At 29.5% G+C, this 21,956-nt stretch overlaps 6 protein-coding genes across 9 annotated transcripts in view; 4 read left to right on the top strand and 2 right to left on the bottom strand.

Annotated features, from left to right (window-relative positions):
* Positions 1-1,176: 1,176 nt before the first annotated feature.
* Positions 1,177-3,847, top strand: LOC130891850 (uncharacterized). The gene is made up of 4 exons (XM_057796886.1): positions 1,177-1,252; positions 1,366-1,555; positions 2,361-2,515; positions 2,724-3,847. The coding sequence occupies exons 1-4, from the start codon at positions 1,211-1,213 to the stop codon at positions 3,237-3,239; spliced, it is 903 nt and encodes a 300-aa protein (XP_057652869.1). The 5' UTR covers positions 1,177-1,210; the 3' UTR covers positions 3,240-3,847.
* Positions 3,848-7,500: 3,653 nt separating this feature from the next.
* LOC130891852 (uncharacterized) lies at positions 7,501-8,529 on the top strand. Of its 2 annotated transcripts, none has more exons than XM_057796889.1 (3): positions 7,501-7,794; positions 8,114-8,320; positions 8,384-8,529. In XM_057796889.1, exons 2-3 carry the CDS (start codon positions 8,116-8,118, stop codon positions 8,527-8,529), a joined length of 351 nt encoding a protein of 116 aa, XP_057652872.1. In that variant the 5' UTR covers positions 7,501-7,794; positions 8,114-8,115. The 2 variants fall into 2 exon arrangements, with proteins under 2 accessions (XP_057652872.1, XP_057652873.1); XM_057796890.1 differs by lacking the exon at positions 7,501-7,794 and adding an exon at positions 7,953-8,043.
* Positions 8,530-8,727: 198 nt separating this feature from the next.
* LOC130891853 (uncharacterized) lies at positions 8,728-9,265 on the top strand. The gene is made up of 2 exons (XM_057796891.1): positions 8,728-8,937; positions 8,988-9,265. The coding sequence occupies exons 1-2, from the start codon at positions 8,809-8,811 to the stop codon at positions 9,198-9,200; spliced, it is 342 nt and encodes a 113-aa protein (XP_057652874.1). The 5' UTR covers positions 8,728-8,808; the 3' UTR covers positions 9,201-9,265.
* Positions 9,266-9,774: 509 nt separating this feature from the next.
* On the top strand, positions 9,775-11,331 carry LOC130891532 (putative autophagy-related protein 11). The gene is made up of 3 exons (XM_057796353.1): positions 9,775-9,937; positions 10,000-10,085; positions 11,035-11,331. Exons 1-3 carry the CDS (start codon positions 9,775-9,777, stop codon positions 11,329-11,331), a joined length of 546 nt encoding a protein of 181 aa, XP_057652336.1.
* Positions 11,332-11,890: 559 nt separating this feature from the next.
* Positions 11,891-12,757, bottom strand: LOC130891851 (protein Dr1). Of its 2 annotated transcripts, none has more exons than XM_057796888.1 (2): positions 12,429-12,757; positions 11,891-12,337 (listed from the first exon to the last, which is right to left on the bottom strand). In XM_057796888.1, exons 1-2 carry the CDS (start codon positions 12,673-12,675, stop codon positions 12,087-12,089), a joined length of 498 nt encoding a protein of 165 aa, XP_057652871.1. In that variant the 5' UTR covers positions 12,676-12,757; the 3' UTR covers positions 11,891-12,086. The 2 variants fall into 2 exon arrangements, with proteins under 2 accessions (XP_057652871.1, XP_057652870.1); XM_057796887.1 differs by having other exon boundaries at positions 11,891-12,370; positions 12,429-12,749.
* A 1,027-nt stretch (positions 12,758-13,784) lies between these two features.
* LOC130891849 (uncharacterized) overlaps positions 13,785-21,956 on the bottom strand; it is a 29,318-nt gene continuing 21,146 nt past the window's right edge. For both annotated transcript variants that reach the window (XM_057796884.1, XM_057796885.1), the window contains exons 3-5: positions 16,846-17,102; positions 16,463-16,781; positions 13,785-16,403 (exon numbers count right to left, since the gene is read on the bottom strand). In XM_057796884.1, coding sequence (XP_057652867.1) covers positions 16,086-16,403; positions 16,463-16,781; positions 16,846-17,102 — 894 coding nt within the window. In that variant the 3' untranslated portion in view covers positions 13,785-16,085. The remainder of the gene's footprint in view (positions 16,404-16,462; positions 16,782-16,845; positions 17,103-21,956) is intronic.

Genomic DNA, 21,956 nt, shown 5'->3' with positions numbered 1-21,956 from the left:
TTAAACGAAATGTTTTCAATACTCTGTATATATATGAATACTCTTTTTCTACTTTCTCTTAATTTTCCATTTCAATTTTTTAAAGACGTGATATACAAGGTGTCTCAAGAGAATTCATCGTCTAAATATCAGGGGCCAGGCCAGCACTGGCTTGTCTGCAGGACTGGCTTCGTATAAACTCTTCTTTTTGAGAATGAAAGGGGATGCAATTAGACGACTTTTTCGTGCCTAAACAGATAAACTTTAACCATTATGACTAAAGAACACGGTTCCAACAGAACTGAGCAATTTCTAGCACGAGTTCGCGAAATTTTTCCCGGTAAATTGATCTCTATAAGTTGGCTTCCACGCAGTCCCCATTTTATATCTATAAACTTTTCTTGTGGGGTTATATCGAATTTAAAAGGCCCAATTAACAGCAAGCATCCGTCACGAAATTGAAGCCATCACGCAGAATGCCCGTTGAGTTGATTAAGTGAATATTTGGACGATGTTATTTGTAAGAAATAAATTCCGAAACAACGTATTTTAATATGTGACAAACATTTTTTTCAATAAACTCATTAATTTTCTTAAAATTGTTATTTTAAATTTCAATATTCTTTTGAGACCCAATAAAACCATAGAAAAATTTAAAACAGAATATTTCATTTAATATGTTGATTTACGATTATTTAATTTTGTCTTAAAAATCGATTGAATAATTCTAATTCAATAATTATTTACTGGCATTTTCTGTTTATTTCCATTTTATATAAATTAATTATTTTATATAATACGAATTCAAGTAATAATTATAATAGATATACTTCTATATTTTATATTTCTCTATGTTTTACAATAAGACAATTCTTGATTTTATAAAAAGATGAAGCATCTAACTAAGAAAGAAAAAATGCATTATACGGGACTGAAGTGGTTGAATAAAAAAACATTCTTGTGTATTTTATTATTTTTGTGAGAAAAACTATTGAGTAAATTATTCGTTTATAAAAAGAAAGTATAAGTGAAGTCTCAACAGTTATGGTAAATATGCCATTTAAAAAAAATACTAATCTGGAATTAACAATTGAATACTTGAAATATATTTATCCCTATATTTCATTGAATACTTGATTTCTTGGGAGAGTGCAGATAAGATAATAAAAATTGAATAATGTAGGTATATAAACAAATGAAACCGCATTCATCCAACATTAAAAATTCAAAAATGAACTTCCCAACAATTATATTATTGTGTTTTACTATCGCGGTAAGTTTTGTTTCCAATTTTTATAAGTAAGTAATCAACTACCAATAAAATAATAAAATAAAATCGATTTTATGAAGTTTTAATTGGAAAACGGTTTTAAATGATGATTTAAGGCGTCTCATCCATCAGATGTATTAGAAAAACTTATCGAACTACATAATGCCGATACAGATACACTACGTAAAGATACTCAAACTTTAATAGAAACGACAGAAACTGAAATGACTTTGTTGAGAAATTTGGCCGAAAGTAATATCCTTAAATCAGTAGAAAATATCAACAAAAACGTTGATATCATTTTGGGTAAGTTTTAAATAAAAATCTTCAATAAAAGACGGTTTTCCCTCCTTTCTTTTGGTGACAATAATTGTAATATGATTAGCGCAAGCGCGTCCATTATGTTAAAATGTTATGAAGCATGAGTAAAATCTTATCAATAATCCTTTTAACCGGGAGCTATAGACACAATTTTCATAAAAACCGATAAAATTTTTATTAAAATCTTAGTGCGAAATCGATGAAAAAACGGCAACCATGAATTGTGTACAGTTGTACACGTAAATTTAGCACTTGTTACTGGAACATAATCCTTAAGGTAACGAGACAAAGATATGTAAATTGAATCACCAACGCAAGCGAAACTACACCTTAACCACATATGCCAACGTAAAATGCACTTTTTAGATTTTAACCTATATTTTGATTTTATTTACCCGTCAGTATAAAAGTTTTCACCATTGGATCGTGGGGAATTAATTATTACTATTTTTACCGAAAATTGTTAATTATAACTTATTTTATTACTAATTTCTTTATAAACATACGCACTGCTGTTAAGTTTATAAATAAAGTGCTCGCGAAATATGGCGGAAGTTGTGGCATGCGCAGAAAAAACTTTCGTTTGTTACAAGGGCTATTAATTTTTCTTGTGTCCATTTTTTTATTCTAAAACATTTTTTCTAGAATTGGGTTTGGAAATACTAATCGACGAGTTTTATGTCAAATTACGCCCTATCTGATAGGTGCTATCCGTGTTGCCAGATCGATAAAAATGAACTTTATTTCAAGAATTTATTATGTGGTTTCGTCATCTTTTTCATATTTCTAGCATATTCGGTTGCAAGAACAAACAACCTATCTATACATTTAGCTGATAAAGTAGACAAAACGTCTGCAAAATACCCAGAACAGGCTAAAACAACTTGTTTAACTCTAATCGAATACCTTGTAGGACTTCCTGGATCATTCCAACCAAGAATTGAGGTAAAATATTTTAAATTGATCATTTATCTGCAACTATTTAGGTCGTTAATTTAACTTATATAAACAGAAAATTGGCCTTAATTGGGATATGGGATTTCGATAAATCTAAAAGTCAATGTCAGATTTGACGGTGTTACCATATCTCAAAACTAAGGCTGCACACCTCGAAGGACATAATGATTATTTTTCAGTATTATAATATTTTCAGTTATCTTTAGCTACCGCCGTTAGAATAGGTAACAGTACGGTGCGCGAAGACATAAATTTGATGGACAACAAATTTCTTCTTTTGAACGCTCTAAGTCAATCGCTGATAGCCTGCGGAGACGATTACGATTGCGTCGTGAAGATATCTGAAGAGGCCGTTGAATACAACACGGAATTTATAAACAGCTTCAACGATATCCTGGTGAATATTAACAAAGTACCGAAACAGATCATCAACCAAGCAATCAGAGACGTCGAAAATACCGTTTATATAAATGAGGATTACGCTTGTAATAATGCCGATATCATGTTGACTTGTTTGACGAGTTTCGATGACGAAACGGACGATGATACGTCTACTACTACCAGTACCCCATGGTTGACTACAACCACTCGTACTACTACAACCACTAGACCCTCATCAACTACCACCAGTGTAAATACAGAATTATACGACGATAATCAACCGGATCCTTATTGTAATCACCCACCTTTCAATCCAAGTATCGACGTATAAGAATTAATCTTCCTATTAAAACTTATGAATTATCTATTTTTCTAGTCTACTTCTGGCAACACCGTTTAAAAATTTTATTTGCTAAAAATTATAATGTAAACATAATAATTTTATTTTCTAAAAATTATAGTGTAAACAAAAAAAATACGAAATAAAACTGGTAACAAAACATTTGAATGATAATCAGAAAACAGAAGATATTAATAAAATAAATTTTTTATAACAACTCTCTTATCAAAATACACGTTAACTAATTATTTTTTTGTTTGTTATATTTCTAATATATAAAACTACTACAAACATAAAATTTCATAGTCTACGACATCTATCGGTGTTTAAAGTAATTTACGTTCTTTTAATTTGAGCAGGTAATAAGTTGAAGGTAACTATTTGTAAACTATTTACCTTGAGCTATTGACAGCTAGATGTCACGCAACGTCTTTATTTCGTAATTCTCACACAACTAAACAATTAAACGATATGAAATAATAAGTTTATTTAAATTTATGTAATCAAACCTTGATGTATTTTTTTTAAATTTCAAAATCAATGTTAGTATAAAAGATTAAATGGATATTGTATCAGTGTTAAATAAATTCGCTTCCATATATCGTTCTAGATATTCGAACAGCTGTTAGAGCCACCATATTTGATTTACGATAGTAATAACTCCCTTTCGCAAGTTATTTAATTTAATTCAAATATTATCAGCTTATTTGCTCTTACTGATACGATGCATCAAATGGAATTACAAACTGAGACGTGCATTGTATTCTAAGCTTAAATTCACTTGTCAATACAAAGTGAAATTCAAACTTTTCAGTCATCTGTCAAAAAGAGTTATGGAGTGTAGAGAAGGAGGAACATCTCTGGGTTAAAAAATGTGAGCTGATTTTTGATGGGAAAATAGGTGGCGCTGATTATAGAGGGTATTCGCTTGAATTTTTCGTGCTGATTTGAAAATAACTGTATAGTAATGCTTTAAATAATGCACCGTGATAATGAAATTAGTAGTATTAAAATAATGAAACGATTAACAAAACAGAATCTCGTTAAATTAACTTTATTATTTAGCTATTTATTTGGTTTAGATAATACATATATTCTAATATGAAAAAAAAGTAGAATCGTGTAACAATAATGAAATAGTATAAAAAAAATATTTTGGTTGATTAAAATAAAATATTGAATTTTATCCGTAACTAATATAATAATTATAGCGATATAATTAGATCAATAAAAATAATAGAATAATAAAAAAAAAATATTTCGGTTCATAAAAATAAAATATTGAACTTCATTAGCAACTAATATAATAGTTGATTGATTTTCTGAAAGCTATAGCTTTTAGTATACATTTAAAGTTAGTACAAATTTTGTAATATCTTTGAAAGTCAATGAAATTTTCTATAAAACTTTACTTCAATATCATATTGTCTTGGCTGTAGGTTAACTGGTACAGCATTTGGCAATAGGGTCCATCGTTTCAATTCATATTCTTTGATGATTCCACCTGAATAATCAATCTTCCGCGATTTCACAATATCTTCTTCTTTAAAATGATAATCGCAGATACAATGATGTTTCGTTAAAGTCATGTTCAAAATAGAAGACCATTGTGCTAGCAGCGTAGCGTCCTATAAAATAAATTTAATGATTTTGAATTAACGTCACTGTGTTACTTATTATTTTTCAAATTTAATGAGAAATCAATGTTAATCAACAAATATTTTGGGAACATGGATAAATAATTATTGATTTTCCTCTAATGAATTTTGCTTTCTAACAGATTCAAACATGACTTACCTTTGGTATTCCAAAGAGACTTGCTTGTTTTATATTTTGAGATGAACGAATTCCACGATCTTTTAAAGAACCACTTATACATCCAGAAATACAACAAGTTTTCACCATGATTTTTTGTATTCTTTTAATATTCTTAAACGTTGTTTAATTCTTTTCACCACCTACATAATATTCTGTTTTCGTTAGTTTATAGAATCTGAAGCTAGTTTCAGATATAGTAAGTGTTTAACTTCAGATCTCAATCCCATAGTACAATCAGCGCCACGTATTATCCCTACAGAATTCAGACCATATTTTAAACGTACCGTCCATAAGAGATGTTCCTCCTTCTCTACACTCCATAGTTATTTCCTTAAACAAAGGTTAGTGCTGAATCGGTCAGAGGGGGATTTGAGTAAAATTAAATGGGACGTGGAAACTAGTTACACTTAAATTAGAACAAATTATCTGATATTTTATGCAAAAGGAACGCTAAAATATTTATTTATTTGTAGTAAAAACGAAGTTACGAAAAAAGATTTTTTCCGTGGTTAATAAGTCTATAACCGGTTCTGTAAAGATTCCTTCATTATTTGGACTCGATTCGCAATTGAAAATAATGCATCCTAATAATCATTAATTATAGTTTTCCATAAAATATAGATAGTAATGACGCCACTTTGGCTTTCAGAAACAATATTAACAAAATCATAGTTTATCGGAATGTACATAGATGGCGAATGACTTCATCTCTTTGAATTTTTTTTCAACTCATATTAGATTAAACTGAATTATTGACGATTAATTTTTGCAATAGGATTTCTATTTATATGGATATTTCTAAATAAAAACGCTACTAAACATCAGAATTTTTGTGCCGATCGTCATCTATCGGCATTAAAAGTAATTTTTGGTTGATTGAAACCGAGAAACAAAAAATGATACGTAAATAAAAATCTTTTACTATCGACCATTAGATGTCGCGCATTGTCAGTATTACCTAATTTCAAATTACCTATGTAACTAATTATTATTAAACCAAATTGAAATAATAGGTTTATTGGTAATGCGGTAATCAAATTTCATTTTTAAATCAATAGTAGTGTAAAATTCCATTTAAACGATATAATTTTGAAAATAACCAAACATATTTTTATAAAAATAGAATCTTGATTTCCCAAAATATTTCGTTTTATTTGTGAATGTTTTCAAAAAGTGTATGGATACGGCTCTGCGTTATTTATATAATAATAAAACTTTCCAAGTGAAACCTTTAAAATAACCATCCTAATTAAGTTAAAATGTACAAAATCCTCAACGAACTACATTCAGTTATACACATTCGAAATGGAGCAGTGGTTGAAAAGCAGATACGATATTTTTTATTACAAAAATAAATCATTAAAAATAACAAACAAAATAAAAATTCTATTTAATACGAACAACGTTGACGGCATAGACGATAATCAATTACTATCTAATCAAAAGAAGAAAGAACGTAATGAAAAAAAAGGAGAAACTTTATGGAGAAGAATGAGTCTGCAGAGTTATAAACAAAGGAAGCAAAAAAGACAAGAAGAACAAAAGAAACCAATAATAGCAGCGGTATTAAGAACTTATGATAAAAGACCAATAGTGAAACGAGAAAATTTAATATGGCTTTAAAATAATTGTAGTGTTAAAATATGCGGTATGATTTTTTTTGGATTAAAAATTTGCTAAAACCTTCTTTTTTGTTTGTATTATCAAGTCTAGTAAATTTCTATTCGAACAGTGTTTAATTAAAGAAACAACTTAGTACAAATTTTTAAATATAAATAAAACATTATTTAAGATAAAATTATTTTTTTAATATCCCTTGTAATTGGTTTCTTGACATCTACTCATTTTGCATGCGCCGATGTATATATAAAAGAAATTTGATAAAGCTATTTTCCATAATAGGCCTGTTCAATGTAAATAACCATTTCAACTAAATCTTTTGAAATTATTGGATTTTGTATGAAGTAATTGAAAATATTTTCATAAAATAATTGACAGTTGACATAATAGATGCCAGTATTAAAATAACAAACCTTATTATACCAACTATAAATAAAATTTGGAACTAAATTAACAACATTTCTAAACAAATTTGATAATTATTAATTACTTACCAAAATGGTTGATTAGATTTCGTGTCCAGCTAATACTATACACAGAACGAAAATCGAACATTTAAAATAAACCGAAATAAAAACAACTATTTAATTTTAATCACTAGATTTATCAAAGATATAACACGAATAAAACATTACACATAAAATTCTACTTTTAATACGGATTTTGATTTATATATCAATAAAAATCGATTTATAGAACATCAGTGATAATTATGATAGATATACAATTTCATAGATAAACGAATAAAAGTGGTATTCTAGATTGTAATTTATCTACTACGATCATGATGTAAATGTTCAGAACCAACCCGGATCACGTTCAATGTTGTTCGGAAACTGATCAAGTTAATGTTAATATTTTTCGAACATTAACATTCATAATAAAATACTGTTAACTGGCCTGTTACAACAAATTCCAATATTTCAAATCGTTTCAAACTTATTTCTTGACAGTTTTTAACATCGTTAAATTATTATTGGCAAGATAATACGAAAATTCTTTTGGATAAACGCCGTTTGAATATAAACTATTTCTTAAGCTTAACTTATAAAAGAGAAGTAGAGATGTGGTTGATCACACAGTTCGATGGTGTCTCTGTAAAAGATAGGTAAGTAAAAATTATTTATCTATGTTGAAAAATTTATCGTATTTAAGGCAATCTAGTAGGTTTAAACTATTTTATTTATTAAATCGTTATTTCTATTGTTTCAAATATGGAATATACGAACCAGTAGTAGTTTTAATTTGAATTTTTTAATTATTAGAGTTATTAGATTAAAAGTTTGAACGAAAAAAAGTTTAAGGATGCTATTGATGAATATTTTAAAGCAAAATTTGTTAATTACTTTTAGCTAAAGTAAGTGATGTGTAATAAAACTATGAAAAATCACGTATTATACTGATTTTTTTATCTAAAAATTTGACAGGTATGGTTTTAAGATCGTTCTGTACAGCTATCTTTTTACTTACAAGCGTTTATCTACTATTTTCTCATAAATTCAGCGTATCCTCGGCTGCCACAAATAAAGATGTACACCAGAGACGTGTATCTCGACATAACAATATTGATAGATACTCCAAATACCCACGATACAACAGAATAAAGGCAGACCCGTTCATAAATGGTTTTATTCGTAAGTTATCACTGAATATATAAACTAATAATACTTCGATTCATTGTTAAAAATTTATTTTAGTGGATGATGATGAGTTTTTGGAATTTCCGAAACGTCAAAGCTCAGATGATTATGGTCATCTTAGATTTGGAAGAAAAAATGGCGAAGACATTTCAGATGATTACGGACATATGAGATTTGGGAGAAGCGATTCCGACCGGAAATAAACGATATTATTTCATTGATATATATATATATATATATATATATATATATATATATATATATATATATATATATATATATATATATATATATATATATAGTTCAATTTTATAATAAGAAGGCTGGAAAATAAATTTTTGCAAATTATAATTTTTCTTTTATTAACTCGATAGTTTTGGCAACACAGCTTACCGATTCCGCCATGTTTGATACACGAGTAGAATAGTTGGCTGGGGAAATCAAGTTTTGACATATAAGTGGAATTCAATATTTTAGTGAAGATGGAAACTCACATCGAAAATAATTTAAAAAATTTGAATCAGAAATTCCAAAATGAAGACGTTTCTTTCGATTCTGTCGATATGGAGAAGTGTTTGAGGGAATTTAAAACTGAACTTTATGTTAAACGAGTAAGTAGTGAATTTCATCTTATAATATTTTATCTCGACGCATCTTTTAGGATCAGGTAAAGCAGTTGAGATCGGATTTAGAGATGGCTACTGAAGAAATTGTAGAATTAAAAAAAGCCCTCGATGTTGCTACTAAAGGATTGGATGAAAAAAATTTTAATTTGAATATTATTACAAAAAAATTTCGTATAACCGAAGATGAACTTTTGAAAAAGATCGATTCATTAAATACCATTCAAATGCAGCATAATTTAATGGTATGACGTTTATGTCTATTAGAGGGTAATTTGATTAATAATGTGAAAAATAAATATTTATTTTACTGGAATTTGTAGTTGTTCGATTCGATTTTTCAACTTTGTTTGTTTGATTGACGTATATATGAAAATGTTTCCTACTTTAGGTAACTGAAGTAGAAAATATGAAAGAGCATTTGCATAAAAGTGAAATCGAAAAAACGGAATTATCTCGAAAATTGGAAATTTTTGAAACAAAGCAGAGACAAAATTTCATTTATCACAATCAGATATTGAAAAGAGAAAATAATTTAAGAAGTACAATCGAAAATTTAGAGGAGTAAGTCCTATATCGTTTATACGAGGGATGATTGAGATTTTCAGAGCTGCAATTATTGTTTTAATTAGAAATTTTAAAATGGCTGTTAATACGAGGGACGTTAGATAGTTTTACAAATTTTGCAATTATTTTTTATCGTAAATGTAATTTTGGAATGGTGAATAATACGAGGGCTGTTAGATAATTTTACAATTTTTTTAACAGTTTTAGATAGTTTCAAAACTTTGATAATCGTTTTTTGTCGTTAAATGTAATTGTAGAATGGTGAAAAAGTTGAGTTTGGAACAAAACGAAGTAACGAAAATGGGAAAACAAACGAAAATAGCTGAAGAGTCTATAGTGAAGTACCAACAGCGGATTAATGGTTACGAAAATTTAAAAAAAGAAAAAGATCATTTCGAAGAACTTTACGTGAGAATTAATGGTAAAGATTTCTTCATTTGATCGATTTTTTTCTTTATTTATTTTTGAAACGTGTTTTTTTAGCCAAATACGAAATGCTGGAACAACTTTTGACTTTTAATAAAAATATTCAGGAGCCGAATTTATTGAACAAAGTGTTGTTTAATCGGGTGAGTAAATAAAAGTTAAATTGCACTTGTTATAAGTTTTTATGAAATTTTTCAATTTTCACTCAATGAAAATTGCATTTCACTCGCTTAAAATTGGTTGATAGTTTGAAAATTGCGTTTCACTCAACTAAAATTGTGTTTTACTCGCTGAAAATTGCATTTCACTCAATGAAAATTGCGTTCCACTCAATGACAATTGCGTTTCACTCAATGAAAATTGCGATCCACTCAATTAAAATTGCGTTTCACTCGCTGAAAATTGGTTGATTGTTTAAAAATTGCGTTCTACTCAATGAAAATTGCATTTAACTCGCTGAAAATTGCGTTTCACTCAATGAAAATTACGCTTCACTCAATGAAAATTACAATTCCGTTTCACTTGTTAAAATTTTGTTTTTTTTGTTTGAAAATTGCGTTTCACTCGTTAAAAATTAGTTATGATTGTTTGAAAATTGCGTTCCATTAAATGAAAATTGCGTTCCACTCAATGGAAATTGCGTTTCACTCAATGAAAATTGCGTTTCACTCAATGAAAATTACGCTTAACTCAATGAAAATTACAATTCCGTTTCACTCGTTAAAATTTTGTTTCTTTTGTTTGAAAATTGCAGTTCACTCGTTAAAAATTAGTTATGATTGTTTGAAAATTGCGTTCCATTAAATTAAAATTGCATTTGACTCAATGAAAATTACGTATGACTGTTTAAATACTGCGTTCTAATCAATGAAAATTGCATTTCACTCGCTGCGATTTCATGAAAATCAAATTTACTTCCCAATAAATTTGTTACACTTTTGAGAATCTATGTTCTACTAATAAAAACAATCCGCAATTTCCAAAAATTTGTCCCAATACTACTACTGATCGTTAAAAATTGGGTCAAACCTCAATTTTTTTTTAAATTTGAAAATTTCTTCAATTTATTTCCAAAATAAAAACGCGTTTCAGTGGAAATCCAGTAGATCCCACTACGAGACACAAATTCAAAAAACCAACGAAATACTCGATAAATTAACCGATTGCTACAACAAAGAAAGAGAAACAAATATACAACTTATAAAAAATAGCAAAGAAGTTTCCCAAGAACGTGATAGGATAAAAGCAGAAATGGAAACTATGAAAAAATTACACAAAGAGGAATTAGAGAAGCTACAACAAAAGATAACCGAGATGGAACATAAAGATACTGATGATAAAACAGAAATTGTACAGATTAAAGATGAATCAATAGAAATTATTGATTAGATATTGTTCATTTTACGAGGATACTTTCAAAAACTATTTTTCGGGCATTGTAATTTTTGTATTTACTACTTTACGTTGATTTTTGGAAAAGAAATAAAGATATTTTGAGTTTTTTTTTGGTTTTTTATCCCTCAAAGTGAAATTAAGTTCGTTTCACCAATGAATTCTAATCTGAAGGTCAAGCAAATAGCTGCCGGAATTTAATATGTCAGGGTAGTTTTGTCGAATATGGAAAAGGGATTTTTCGAAAGATTTATGATTATATCGACATAAAATAACAAAAAACTAATGAAAAAAGTCGATTTGTTCATGTTGTTACCAAAAATCACGTTTTTTGGTAGAATTTTCCTCCCACTTAAAGACCGTTTGTTAAAAAATGCTCGCCACGTCTCAAAAAAATATTTTTTATAAAATAATATCGAAAATTTTGAAACTCTACCAATAGTTTCAAGAAAAACAATGAAATATACTGAAGAGAACCAAACCTTTGGAGTATTAATACAAATTAAACACCCGAAAATGTGGATAATTATTATTTATTTTGAAAAAAATAACAATATATATGAAAATAAATTTATTTTTTCCAAATTAACACTCTTATTGTCCATATTTTTGAACAAATTCACCTTTTAAACGTCTAATTTCGAATAGTTCTTAATTTAATATCAATCTAATCTTCTAATCGAAATATATACAAATTATTTTATATAAAACTAGAGTAAGGCGAAAAATAAAGAAATATTTTTACTTTTATCCTAAAAATCGTCCATATCCTCTCCTCCTTGTTGCTGTTGTTGTTGCAAAGCTTGTCTGGCAGCTGCAGCTTGTAATTGTTCCCATTGTTGTTGATCAGCTTGAGCTTGTTCTTGTCTAGCTTTGGCAAATAATTCTTGTTGTTGTCTCAATAATTCCTCTTCTGGAATACCTAAGTTTTCTAATCTAGTACTTTGACGTCTACGTTTAGCTGCTACTGCTTTACAATCTTTTAAAACTGCTTCTGCCTCTGCTGTATAATCAGAGAAACCGAGTCTATTCAAGGCTACAATAATTTTTTTTCACGTTTTTCAATAATTAGATGAACAAAATTTTGAACTTACCCATAAGAACGTGTTCTGCATTTATAGTTTTTTTATGTAATTGGTTACAAATTTCATTTGCTTCCGAACTAAGTAAATGTATGAATTCAGTGCAACAATTTAAGATTAATTCTCTAGCTTCGTTCGCTATTCTGACAGAAGGTACTAGTTCTTTTATCATTTTGTTAATACTAGCTCTAGGTAGAGTAAGTTCATCTTCTTCTGTATTTGCAGTTCCAAGAGGTGGCGTTGAATTTGGATTAGACATAATCTTATTGTAAACTTAGATTGGTAGAATATTGAAAAAATAATTAGCTTTTTAGTTTGATATTTACTGTCAAATGTCAGTAGGCATGTTTTCGCGAACTAAATACGAAGATACCTATTGTCTATTGATATAACTTTGTTACTAATAAATATATATTGTTCTGTTTTTCTATTTCTAGAGCTAGTATTGAATTTAGATCAGATATTTTCTTATAGTAAATTAAGATTGGTGAAATAATGAAAGATTAATTATCTTCATTGTTTGATGTTTACTGTCAGATGTCAATAGTCATGCTCTCGCAATCAACTGATTAAGTAATAAGTGAGTTTATATTTATCTATATTTTCAATTCCAGTAAGTAACGTTGAATTTGATTGAGATATTTTTTCATTATAAGTCAATGATTAATGAAATACTGCAAATATATTACCTTTATAGTTCGATGTTTACTGTTAATAGTCATGTTTTTGCGTACTAAATTTGGAAATACCTTTTTTATTGATGTAGATTTGCTAGCTGATTACGTCACGTGAATTTATATTATTTTTTATTTACAATTATAAGAAGCAGTATTGAATTTGGATTAGATATTTTCTTATTGTAAGCTTAGATAGGTATAATATTATTTGTAGTTCGATGTTTACTGTCAAATATATATAGTCGTGCTTTCGCGATCTACATTTAAAGGTATTGTCTATTTATTAACCTGATTAGTGTGTTTTGATTCTTGGAGATTCCAATGTATTTTGATTCATATTTTCGTCTTGTAAATTTTAAAAAGCATCTATCTTAATATTAAAAAAAACAACTTGACGATTAGTTTCAAATATCATTAGTCACATTTTTGTGATTGATTCATGATTTAGTTGCTTGATTTCAACTTATTTGCAAATAATTAAGCCTCGGTAGCGCGTAAGTTTCATATTCTTAAGGTCGTGAGTTCGATCCTCACCCGGGGCATATTTTTTTCTACATATTTCGTTATTATGAATGTAAACTGTTATTCTGGAGCTTGATAATAATTCCTATAGATGTCGTTAAAGTTCCACGGACGCCATTTTTGATAGGGATTATTTGCTAGGTACAGGAACGAAATGAAATAATGGTTAGATTTCATAAATATATTTTTTTATTTTAAAATAATATACAATTATTAGACATCGGAAATACAATTTTATTATAATTTATGTACAAAATAGAGAATTCTTTGGTATACGATAGAAAAACTCATTGATACACAACTTAACACACAAACATTTTAAAAGATATACCAGAAATGAATTTGTATTTTTTCAAATGGAACCTTGACTACAAACATGCCATCTAAGTAACGAATATCAAAGATATTTATAGACAAAAGCGTTAAAGCCGGTTCTGGTTCAGATAAGTATTTAGTACGAGGAACACTTGAAAACAACAAACATGTAAAGTGAATTATGTTTATTTTGTGTTACGAGGGTAAATGAAGAATTTTGTGAATTTCATTATTTATAGTATAAAATTTGATAGTTGCCTTTTTTAGTAAAATAATTTTCTTTGGCATCCAAAGCTGCATATCACATTTAAAAAAAATAGACGACACACAAAAAAAATATATATATATATATATACAAAAAAAAAAACAATTCCACATAAAAACATTTATAAACGACCGGATATGTGAGTAGAAATAATTTATTGTATATGCTTAAAACTTTATTAATACGGGGGTACAAAGATGTTTAATTTTTTTTAAAAGTTTATTAATACGATAAATATTTTGAATTGCAATCATCACTTTTCTATGTACATCTTTAGAAAATAGGGGTGCATCGATGAGTAAGTATAATTTTTTTAGAAGCCAGATACAGGGTTTAAATCAATATATAAAAATTATCCACTTTCTGTATAAATCAACAATATGTGGAAAGAAATGATTTTCTAAAATAAATTAATACAGGGGTCGATCAATATTTTCCAGAAATAATTATTAATACAGGGCGCATCGATGTGTTTGGATAATTTTTTCCTTGATAGCTTTTATGATAGGGGGGTGGGTTGATATTAGGAAATTATCGAATATTTTTCAAAAATGTTAATTAATACAGGGACTGATTGAAGTGTAAAAATTATTCATGTTCTGTGAAAAACATCAATAATAAACAGATGTTAATATTGAATGGTTTTTTCATAACGCTTTATTAATACAGGAAGCATCGATTTTAGCGTTGAATGATACGAGGGTGGCTTGGTACGTGAAAATTATAAATTTTTTTAGAAAAAATTTATTGTTACAGGGGTGAATAGTTAAGTACAATAAGTGGTTTTTTCGTAACGAACTATTAATACAGGGTGAATCGAATTTAGCGGTGAATGATACGAGGGTGGGTCAGTACTTAGATTGTTAATTTCTTATTAGAGGGGTGGATAGATATGTAAAGTAAATGGCTTTTTTGTAACGAATTATTAATACAGGTGGATCAATTTTGGAGTTGAATGATACGAGGGTGTGTCGATACGTAAAAATTATGAATTTTTTTTAAATTTTTTATTACAGGGGTGGATAGATATATAAAGTGAATGTTTTTTTTGAAACGAATTATTAATACAGGGTGCATCGATTTAAGCGTTGAGTGGGGTGGATCGGTACGTGAAAATTATGAATTTTATTTAGAAAAGGGGTCAATAGATATGTAAAATAAATGATATTTTTAATAATCATTAATATAGGGTTGATCGATATGTAACATTATTCCATTTTACGTATAAACTGTCAATAATACAGGGATGGATAGATATGTAGAATGAATGTATTCGCAACGAATTATTAATACAGAGTGCATCGATTTTGGCGTTGAATTAGACGAGATTAGATCGGTACGTGAAAATTATGAATTTTTTTTAAATTTCTTTATTACAAGGGTGGATAGATATGTGAAATAAATGATATTTTCCTAATTATTAATACAGGGTGCATCGAAGTGTGAGAATCGTTAATTTTTTTAGAACATACAGGGGTAGATCGATATGTAACATTTGTTCTGTATAAACTGTTAATAATATAGGGTGGATAGATTTTGGCGAATGATACGAGGGTGGGTCGGTACGTGAAAATTATGATTTTTTTTTAAATTTGTTTATTACAGAGGTGGATAGATATTTGAAATAAATGATATTTTTTGTAATTATTAAGGGTGCATCGTTAATTTTTTTAGAACATACAGGGGTAAATCGAAATATATTTTTTTTTGTATAAACTTTCAATAATATAGGGGTGGATGGATATGTAAATTGATTTTTTTCATAAAGTATTAATACAGGGTGTAATGATTTTTAGATAAAGGTATGAAAATTATCAATTTTTTTTATTAATACAAGGGTTTATCGATAAGTTAAAACTTTTTTATAAATGTTTTTACTTAAATTCGATTTTATATATAAAAATAATTCTCGTAATCGGCGTACGTTTGTTCGTTATCAGTTTTCGATAACAGCGAGCTGCTATTCCAAATTTTTAGGTTAGTTTTCTTTTTTGCTACAGTCGTCGCGTCTTTTTGTTTAATTTTCTCGTTTCTTTTAACATTTTCTTCGTCCTGACGATCGTCTAAGAAAGAAGTCGGTTGATGAGACCCCGACATAGGTAATAAATTATTACAAGAATTGTTATCATTTCGTTGGGAAAAAGAAATCGGTTGCGAAGTTCTAAATGTTCTCGAAACTGGTAGAGGCGGTTCCGATACCCAAAATATCTATTAAAAAAAATTTCTCGTTAAAAGTGAGTTTTCCACCGGATATTTCGTAAACTAACCTTCCTTCTGGATAAAGGTAAATAATCGAGATTTCTCCTTATTAGAAAATGACATTGATGGGTTGGTAACCAAGTTTGTTGAACTAGCAATGGTCTGTCGTCCGGATGTAGTTTTCTCTGTTGTTCTCTATCAGTATTCACCTCGTATATGGAAAATTGTTCAACGCGTTCTTTACTATTACTACAATTCAGTAACAACGATATGACTTCATCTGCCGTTGTTCTTGCGCTTATTAAAAGACTTTTGTATTGAGAATTGTTATTTAGAGCCGAATCGTAGATCTTTACCAGACCGCCACGTCGAGTTTGTAAAGAAAATCTTCAAATATAACGGAAATGTCGTGAAAACAACGAAAAATATGTGGAAAACGGGATTAACTTACTTGGAATCACCTTTCGGGTGACAGCTTTGCAAAACTGCCGGTCGAGCTTCCTCGTCCAACGCCAGATGCGTCTTCACGCCCGCCTTTCTAACGGTCACTTCCATTGAAAGGTAAAAAAGTTTCGGATCTCTGTGTTTCATCTTGTATTTACCCAACAGGGTTCCGACAACTTCTTTACAAGTCGTTTGGAAAGTTATACTTAGAGTTTTATATTCGATATCGGGTCGGAGGCATCTAGCGTACACTTTTATTGTAGTCTGTAAGGAAAATATTAAATTTTTGTTACAAGAACGTAAAATCCCTTCTACAGAAATCGGTATAAGTCAAGCAACGCTCATAAGTCAGGCAACGCTGTCAATTACAACGAAACGTGTTCGCGTTTCTTAAATTCTTAAAAACGGGCTCTGTTGACGACGCGTCGCGTTCTTAACGATAAATATCTGTAATAACTAACGAAACATATAGAAAAAAATAACGATGACGTTGAGAATTAAGAATTAAACCCGCCCGGGATGTGTGTATGGGCAGATATTTTTGAAAGTCACGTGACGGGCCACAGTTATCTGGAAATTTCCGTGAGAAAATTGATTTTGGACGAGGACGAGATCATTTTAGAAATATTTTGCCTAACTTATGCCGACCTCTGTATATAACTATACATATGTAAAGAAAAATATAATTTTCTTTTGCGTGTTATTTTGCCGTACGTCACATAAAGTCCGTTTGTGACAGATGATCTGTCACTGTCATCGATGGGAAGCAGGGCATAACCTCGAATGTCGGGTTGTGTGATTGTGTGCTGGAAAACAATTTCATTTTTAAGTTTATTTTAATTTGTGATTTTGGAACAGACATTGTTAATAATAACATTAAATGTCGTTTCTTTTCTTACAGGTATGAAATATTTGTTTAGTACTAAATAGGTGCATACTTTTGTTTCATGTAATTTTTAGTTTACATGTTAATAACAATAAATCGCTTTTCTTACAGAGAAACACAATTGTGTTTGATTGACTGTGTCACCAAAACCACAGATATATTGGAAATTGTCTTATAAAACGACATTTATTGTCAACAAAATGGAAAAGTTGAAGTTTACTTTTCAAGTGAAACCAACAACAGACGGAAGTCAAACTATATCGCCATAACCGCAATTGTGACTGAAGATGAAAAATATTTCCTTATTCCTGAAGAATTCCAAGCTATTTCACAGCACACATATATTCAATCTTCGAAAACCTTTGTCACAGTGAAAAATACATTAAAAAAAAGACATCAAACTAGAAGTGTTTGGATAAAAACAACAGAGGATATATTAAAAACATATGTTGATGAGGATGGCAATATGATTTTTCAGAACCAATTTCTAGAGGAAACTACCAAAGAACAATTGACTGTCGTAAGCAAAACGTGTTCAGAAGATCCTATAGCCAAAATTTTAGAGAAATTAATAGAAAACCAGGAGAAAAAAGAAAAACAAAGCATAAAGAAGCTAGCTGACAAGTTTGTAATTGAAAAATTTGATGGAAAGAATTCAAATGCAAATCAGTGGATGGAAGTATTTGAAAAAGAATGTGAAAGGTTCAATATATTAAAAGACGAAGAAAGAATTGAAATCTTTAGATTATTTCTTGAAAAATCGTGCACTGATTGGTATTCTTCCATGATAATCAAACTTACCTTACATTCCGAGTGGTTACAATGGAAATCGAGCTTTATACAGACTTATGCAAATAAAGGTTGGACTACTAGCAAGTATGCTTTATCGTTCAAATATCAATATGGATCTTTATTAGAATATGCAGTTAAAAAAGAAAAACTTTTACTAGAAGTAAGAAAAACAATAGATGAAGGGACACTTATTGATATAATTGCCGCCGGCTTACCAGATTTTATAACTGATCGAATCAACAAGGAAGAAATTTTACACACTAAAGACTTGTTTAGTGGACTTGGAAAATTAGAACATTTGGTTGCAAAGAAAAAAAATATTAAAAAAAAGACGATACCAAGCAAGTAAAAGAAAAATGTAGTATTTGTGAAAAATTAAAAAAGGGTGCACGCTATCATTCAGAAGATTCCTGTTGGTTTAGAACAAAATCAGATACAGAAAAGGATAAAAAGCAAATAAAGCTCGTTAACAATTCAGAATTGGAATGTGAATTGCAGTGTGAAGATCAAAAAAACTAATAGTGCCGCCATTGATCAAAGTCAAATTAGTACTCAATAAGAATGTTGAAGTTTTTGGGATCTATGACTCAGGCTCTAATGTCTCATTGATAAATTCAAGATTGTTAAAAATAAATAATAAGGAAACCAGTCACTACAACAATACTAATTTGAAAATGATTAATGGCGTTAAAAAGGCAAATGGCATAATTACAATAGATATAGCCATTTTTGATGTGGAAAAGAATGTTTTTGTAATAGACAAGGAAAATTTCGATTATGACTTCTTAGTGGGACTAGATTGTATAAAAGAGTTTTACCTAGTTCAAAATGCAAACTTAGAAATTAGTCAGAAAATACCCATACAAAGAAGTGGAACAGTTTCTAAGGAAACAGATCCAGATATAATTTCTATAAAAATAAAATCTGATAATTTAATAAATTTCAATGAAGGCATATGTGGAAAAGACTTTCAAATTTGTATTAATCATCTAGACTTTGAAAAACAGGCATTGATTGATGAATTAATATCAAAAAATAAGTCAGTATTTGCAAAGGACAAATTTGACATAGGAAAGGTAACGGATTATGAAGCACACATAAACCTGTTAACAGAAAAATATTGTAGTAAACGTCCATATCGTTGCACAATTGAAGACAAGAAAGAAATTGAGAATCAAATTGCAAAATTATTGGAAAAAAATATAATAGAAGAATCATATAGCCCATTCGCAGCACCGGTCACATTAGCATATAAAAGAGAAGAAGATAAAAAATCAAGATTGTGCATTGATTTTCGAGACTTAAATAAAATAGTTGTGCCTCAGTCACAGCCATTCCCTCTTATTGAAGACCTAATATTAAAGACAAGGGACTGCAAGTTTTTCTCAACACTAGACCTAAATTCAGCGTTTTGGTCTATACCTTTGCGTGTAACTGACAGATACAAAACTGCATTTGTGACACAGGAGGGGCACTACCAATGGACCTGCTTACCATTTGGATTAAAAACATCTCCAGCTATATTCCAGAGAATAATGTGCAATATCATACGGAAGCACAAGCTGGAAGAGTTTACGGTATGTTTTATCGATGATATTTTGCTATTTTCAAAATCATTTTCGGATCATGTAAGGCATCTAGAACAACTCTTTCAAGCAATTAAAAGTGAAGGTTTGAAACTAAAATTCTCTAAATGCACATTTGCAGCGGATACAGTCAAATACTTGGGTCATGTGATACAAAATAATTCAGTTAGACCGTTGAAAGACAATTTAATATCAATAAAAAATTTCCCGATTCCAAAGAATCAGAAAAATGTGAGGCAATTCCTGGGAAAGATAAACTTTTATCATAAGTATGTGCCAAATATAGCAATAAAGTTGGAACCATTACATAACCTTTTAAGAAAAGGACAAACCTTTAACTGGACCGAAGCATGCCAAGAGTCATTTGATGAAATGAAACAAATATTATGTTCTCAACCGGTATTGACAATCTTTGATCCAAACCTACCTATTCACATATACACAGATGCCAGTATACTAGGAGTAGGAGCAATACTAAAACAGCCACAAGGAAATAATGAAGAAAAACCAGTAGCATATTTTTCTAAAAAGTTAAATGAAGTCCAAAAAAGAAAGAAAGCTATATATCTGGAATGCCTGGCAGTCAAAGAATGTGTAAAGTATTGGCAACATCTATTAATGGGTAGGAAATTCATTGTCTTTTCAGATCACAAGCCATTAGAGAACATGAACATAAGGTCTAGAACTGACGAAGAACTAGGCGATTTAACATATTACTTATCACAATATGATTTCCAAATTAAATATTCTCCAGGAAGATACAACACTGAAGCTGATTGCCTGAGCAGGAACCCAGTGCTTGATCCAAATGAAAACCTAGAGGATCGGTTGAAAGTAGTGAATACAATAACACTAGAAGATATCTTAAAAGATCAAATTAAAAATGAATATATACAATGCAGAAAAGGAAAGTTAGTAAAAAGAAATAATGTTTACTACAAGCAAGTAAAGAAAAAGGAAAAAATCATTATATCAGAGGAATTGAGCATAGAACTCATGAAAAATGTACATACAGATCTAGGCCACATAGGAATTAAACAGATGCAGAAAATGATTAGCTCAGTGTATGCAGCAGAAAATATGACTAAAAACATAAAATTAATCTGTGAGGGTTGTATAGTATGTTTAAAGAATAAATCAAGAAGACATAATAAATATGGACTGATGTCTCATTTGGGTCCTGCTACAAAACCTTCTCAGATATGCTCTATTGACACCATAGGAGGTTTCGGAGGTTCCAGATCAACGAAGAGATATTTACACCTTTTATCAGATCATTTCACCCGATATGCATATATTCTAACATCAAGTACCCAAAATGCAAATGACTTCATAAAGCTGATAAAGAATTGTGCAGAGAGTGATAACATTGAATTGATATTATCAGACCAATACCCAGGTATCAACTCTAAGGAATTCAAGAGATTTTTGGATGAAAATAATATTCCCATAATTTTTACAGCAGTGAACTCTCCTTTCTCAAACGGCTTAAACGAGAGATTAAATCAAACATTGGTCAATAAAATAAGGTGCAGGATGAACGAACATGACAAGAAAAAAGCATGGATATCTGTAGCTCACAGTTGTGTACAAAAATACAATGAAACGGAACACACTGTTACTGGATATGCTCCAAAGTACCTACTTTATGGCACAGATGTCACGATTTTGCCAAATGAGCTGAAACAAAAGAAGTCTGACTACGATTTAATCCAGGCCAGAGAAAAGGCACTAAAAAATACAATCAAATCACATAATTACAACAAGACAATTTATGACAAAAACAGAAAAAATATAGACTTCAAAGTTGGTGATACTGTTTTTGTAGAAAATGGAAACAAACTCAATAGGAAG

The sequence above is a fragment of the Diorhabda carinulata genome, chromosome 3 (genome assembly GCF_026250575.1).
Source record: "Diorhabda carinulata isolate Delta chromosome 3, icDioCari1.1, whole genome shotgun sequence".
NCBI classification, from domain to species: Eukaryota; Metazoa; Arthropoda; class Insecta; order Coleoptera; family Chrysomelidae; genus Diorhabda; species Diorhabda carinulata.
Note: the sequence above shows the minus strand (reverse complement) of the source record. Positions and strands in the feature narration are given on the sequence as shown.

Excerpts from the sequence above, each read along its gene's own strand:
- LOC130891850 (XM_057796886.1), top strand. The coding sequence starts at position 1,211 with ATGAACTTCCCAACAATTATATTATTGTGTTTTACTATCGCG. Across the intron at positions 1,556-2,360 it reads AAACGTTGATATCATTTTGG|CATATTCGGTTGCAAGAACA; the intron begins GTAAGTTTTAAA and ends TCATATTTCTAG. Across the intron at positions 2,516-2,723 it reads CATTCCAACCAAGAATTGAG|TTATCTTTAGCTACCGCCGT; the intron begins GTAAAATATTTT and ends TAATATTTTCAG.
- LOC130891852 (XM_057796889.1), top strand. The coding sequence starts at position 8,116 with ATGGTTTTAAGATCGTTCTGTACAGCTATCTTTTTACTTACAAGCGTT. Across the intron at positions 8,321-8,383 it reads GTTCATAAATGGTTTTATTC|TGGATGATGATGAGTTTTTG; the intron begins GTAAGTTATCAC and ends AATTTATTTTAG.
- LOC130891853 (XM_057796891.1), top strand. The coding sequence starts at position 8,809 with ATGGAAACTCACATCGAAAATAATTTAAAAAATTTGAATCAGAAATTC. Across the intron at positions 8,938-8,987 it reads CTGAACTTTATGTTAAACGA|GATCAGGTAAAGCAGTTGAG; the intron begins GTAAGTAGTGAA and ends CGCATCTTTTAG.
- LOC130891532 (XM_057796353.1), top strand. The coding sequence starts at position 9,775 with ATGGTGAAAAAGTTGAGTTTGGAACAAAACGAAGTAACGAAAATGGGA. Across the intron at positions 9,938-9,999 it reads ACTTTACGTGAGAATTAATG|CCAAATACGAAATGCTGGAA; the intron begins GTAAAGATTTCT and ends GTGTTTTTTTAG. Across the intron at positions 10,086-11,034 it reads ACAAAGTGTTGTTTAATCGG|TGGAAATCCAGTAGATCCCA; the intron begins GTGAGTAAATAA and ends AACGCGTTTCAG.
- LOC130891851 (XM_057796887.1), bottom strand. The coding sequence starts at position 12,675 with ATGTCTAATCCAAATTCAACGCCACCTCTTGGAACTGCAAATACAGAA. Across the intron at positions 12,371-12,428 it reads TGCAGAACACGTTCTTATGG|CCTTGAATAGACTCGGTTTC; the intron begins GTAAGTTCAAAA and ends AAATTATTGTAG.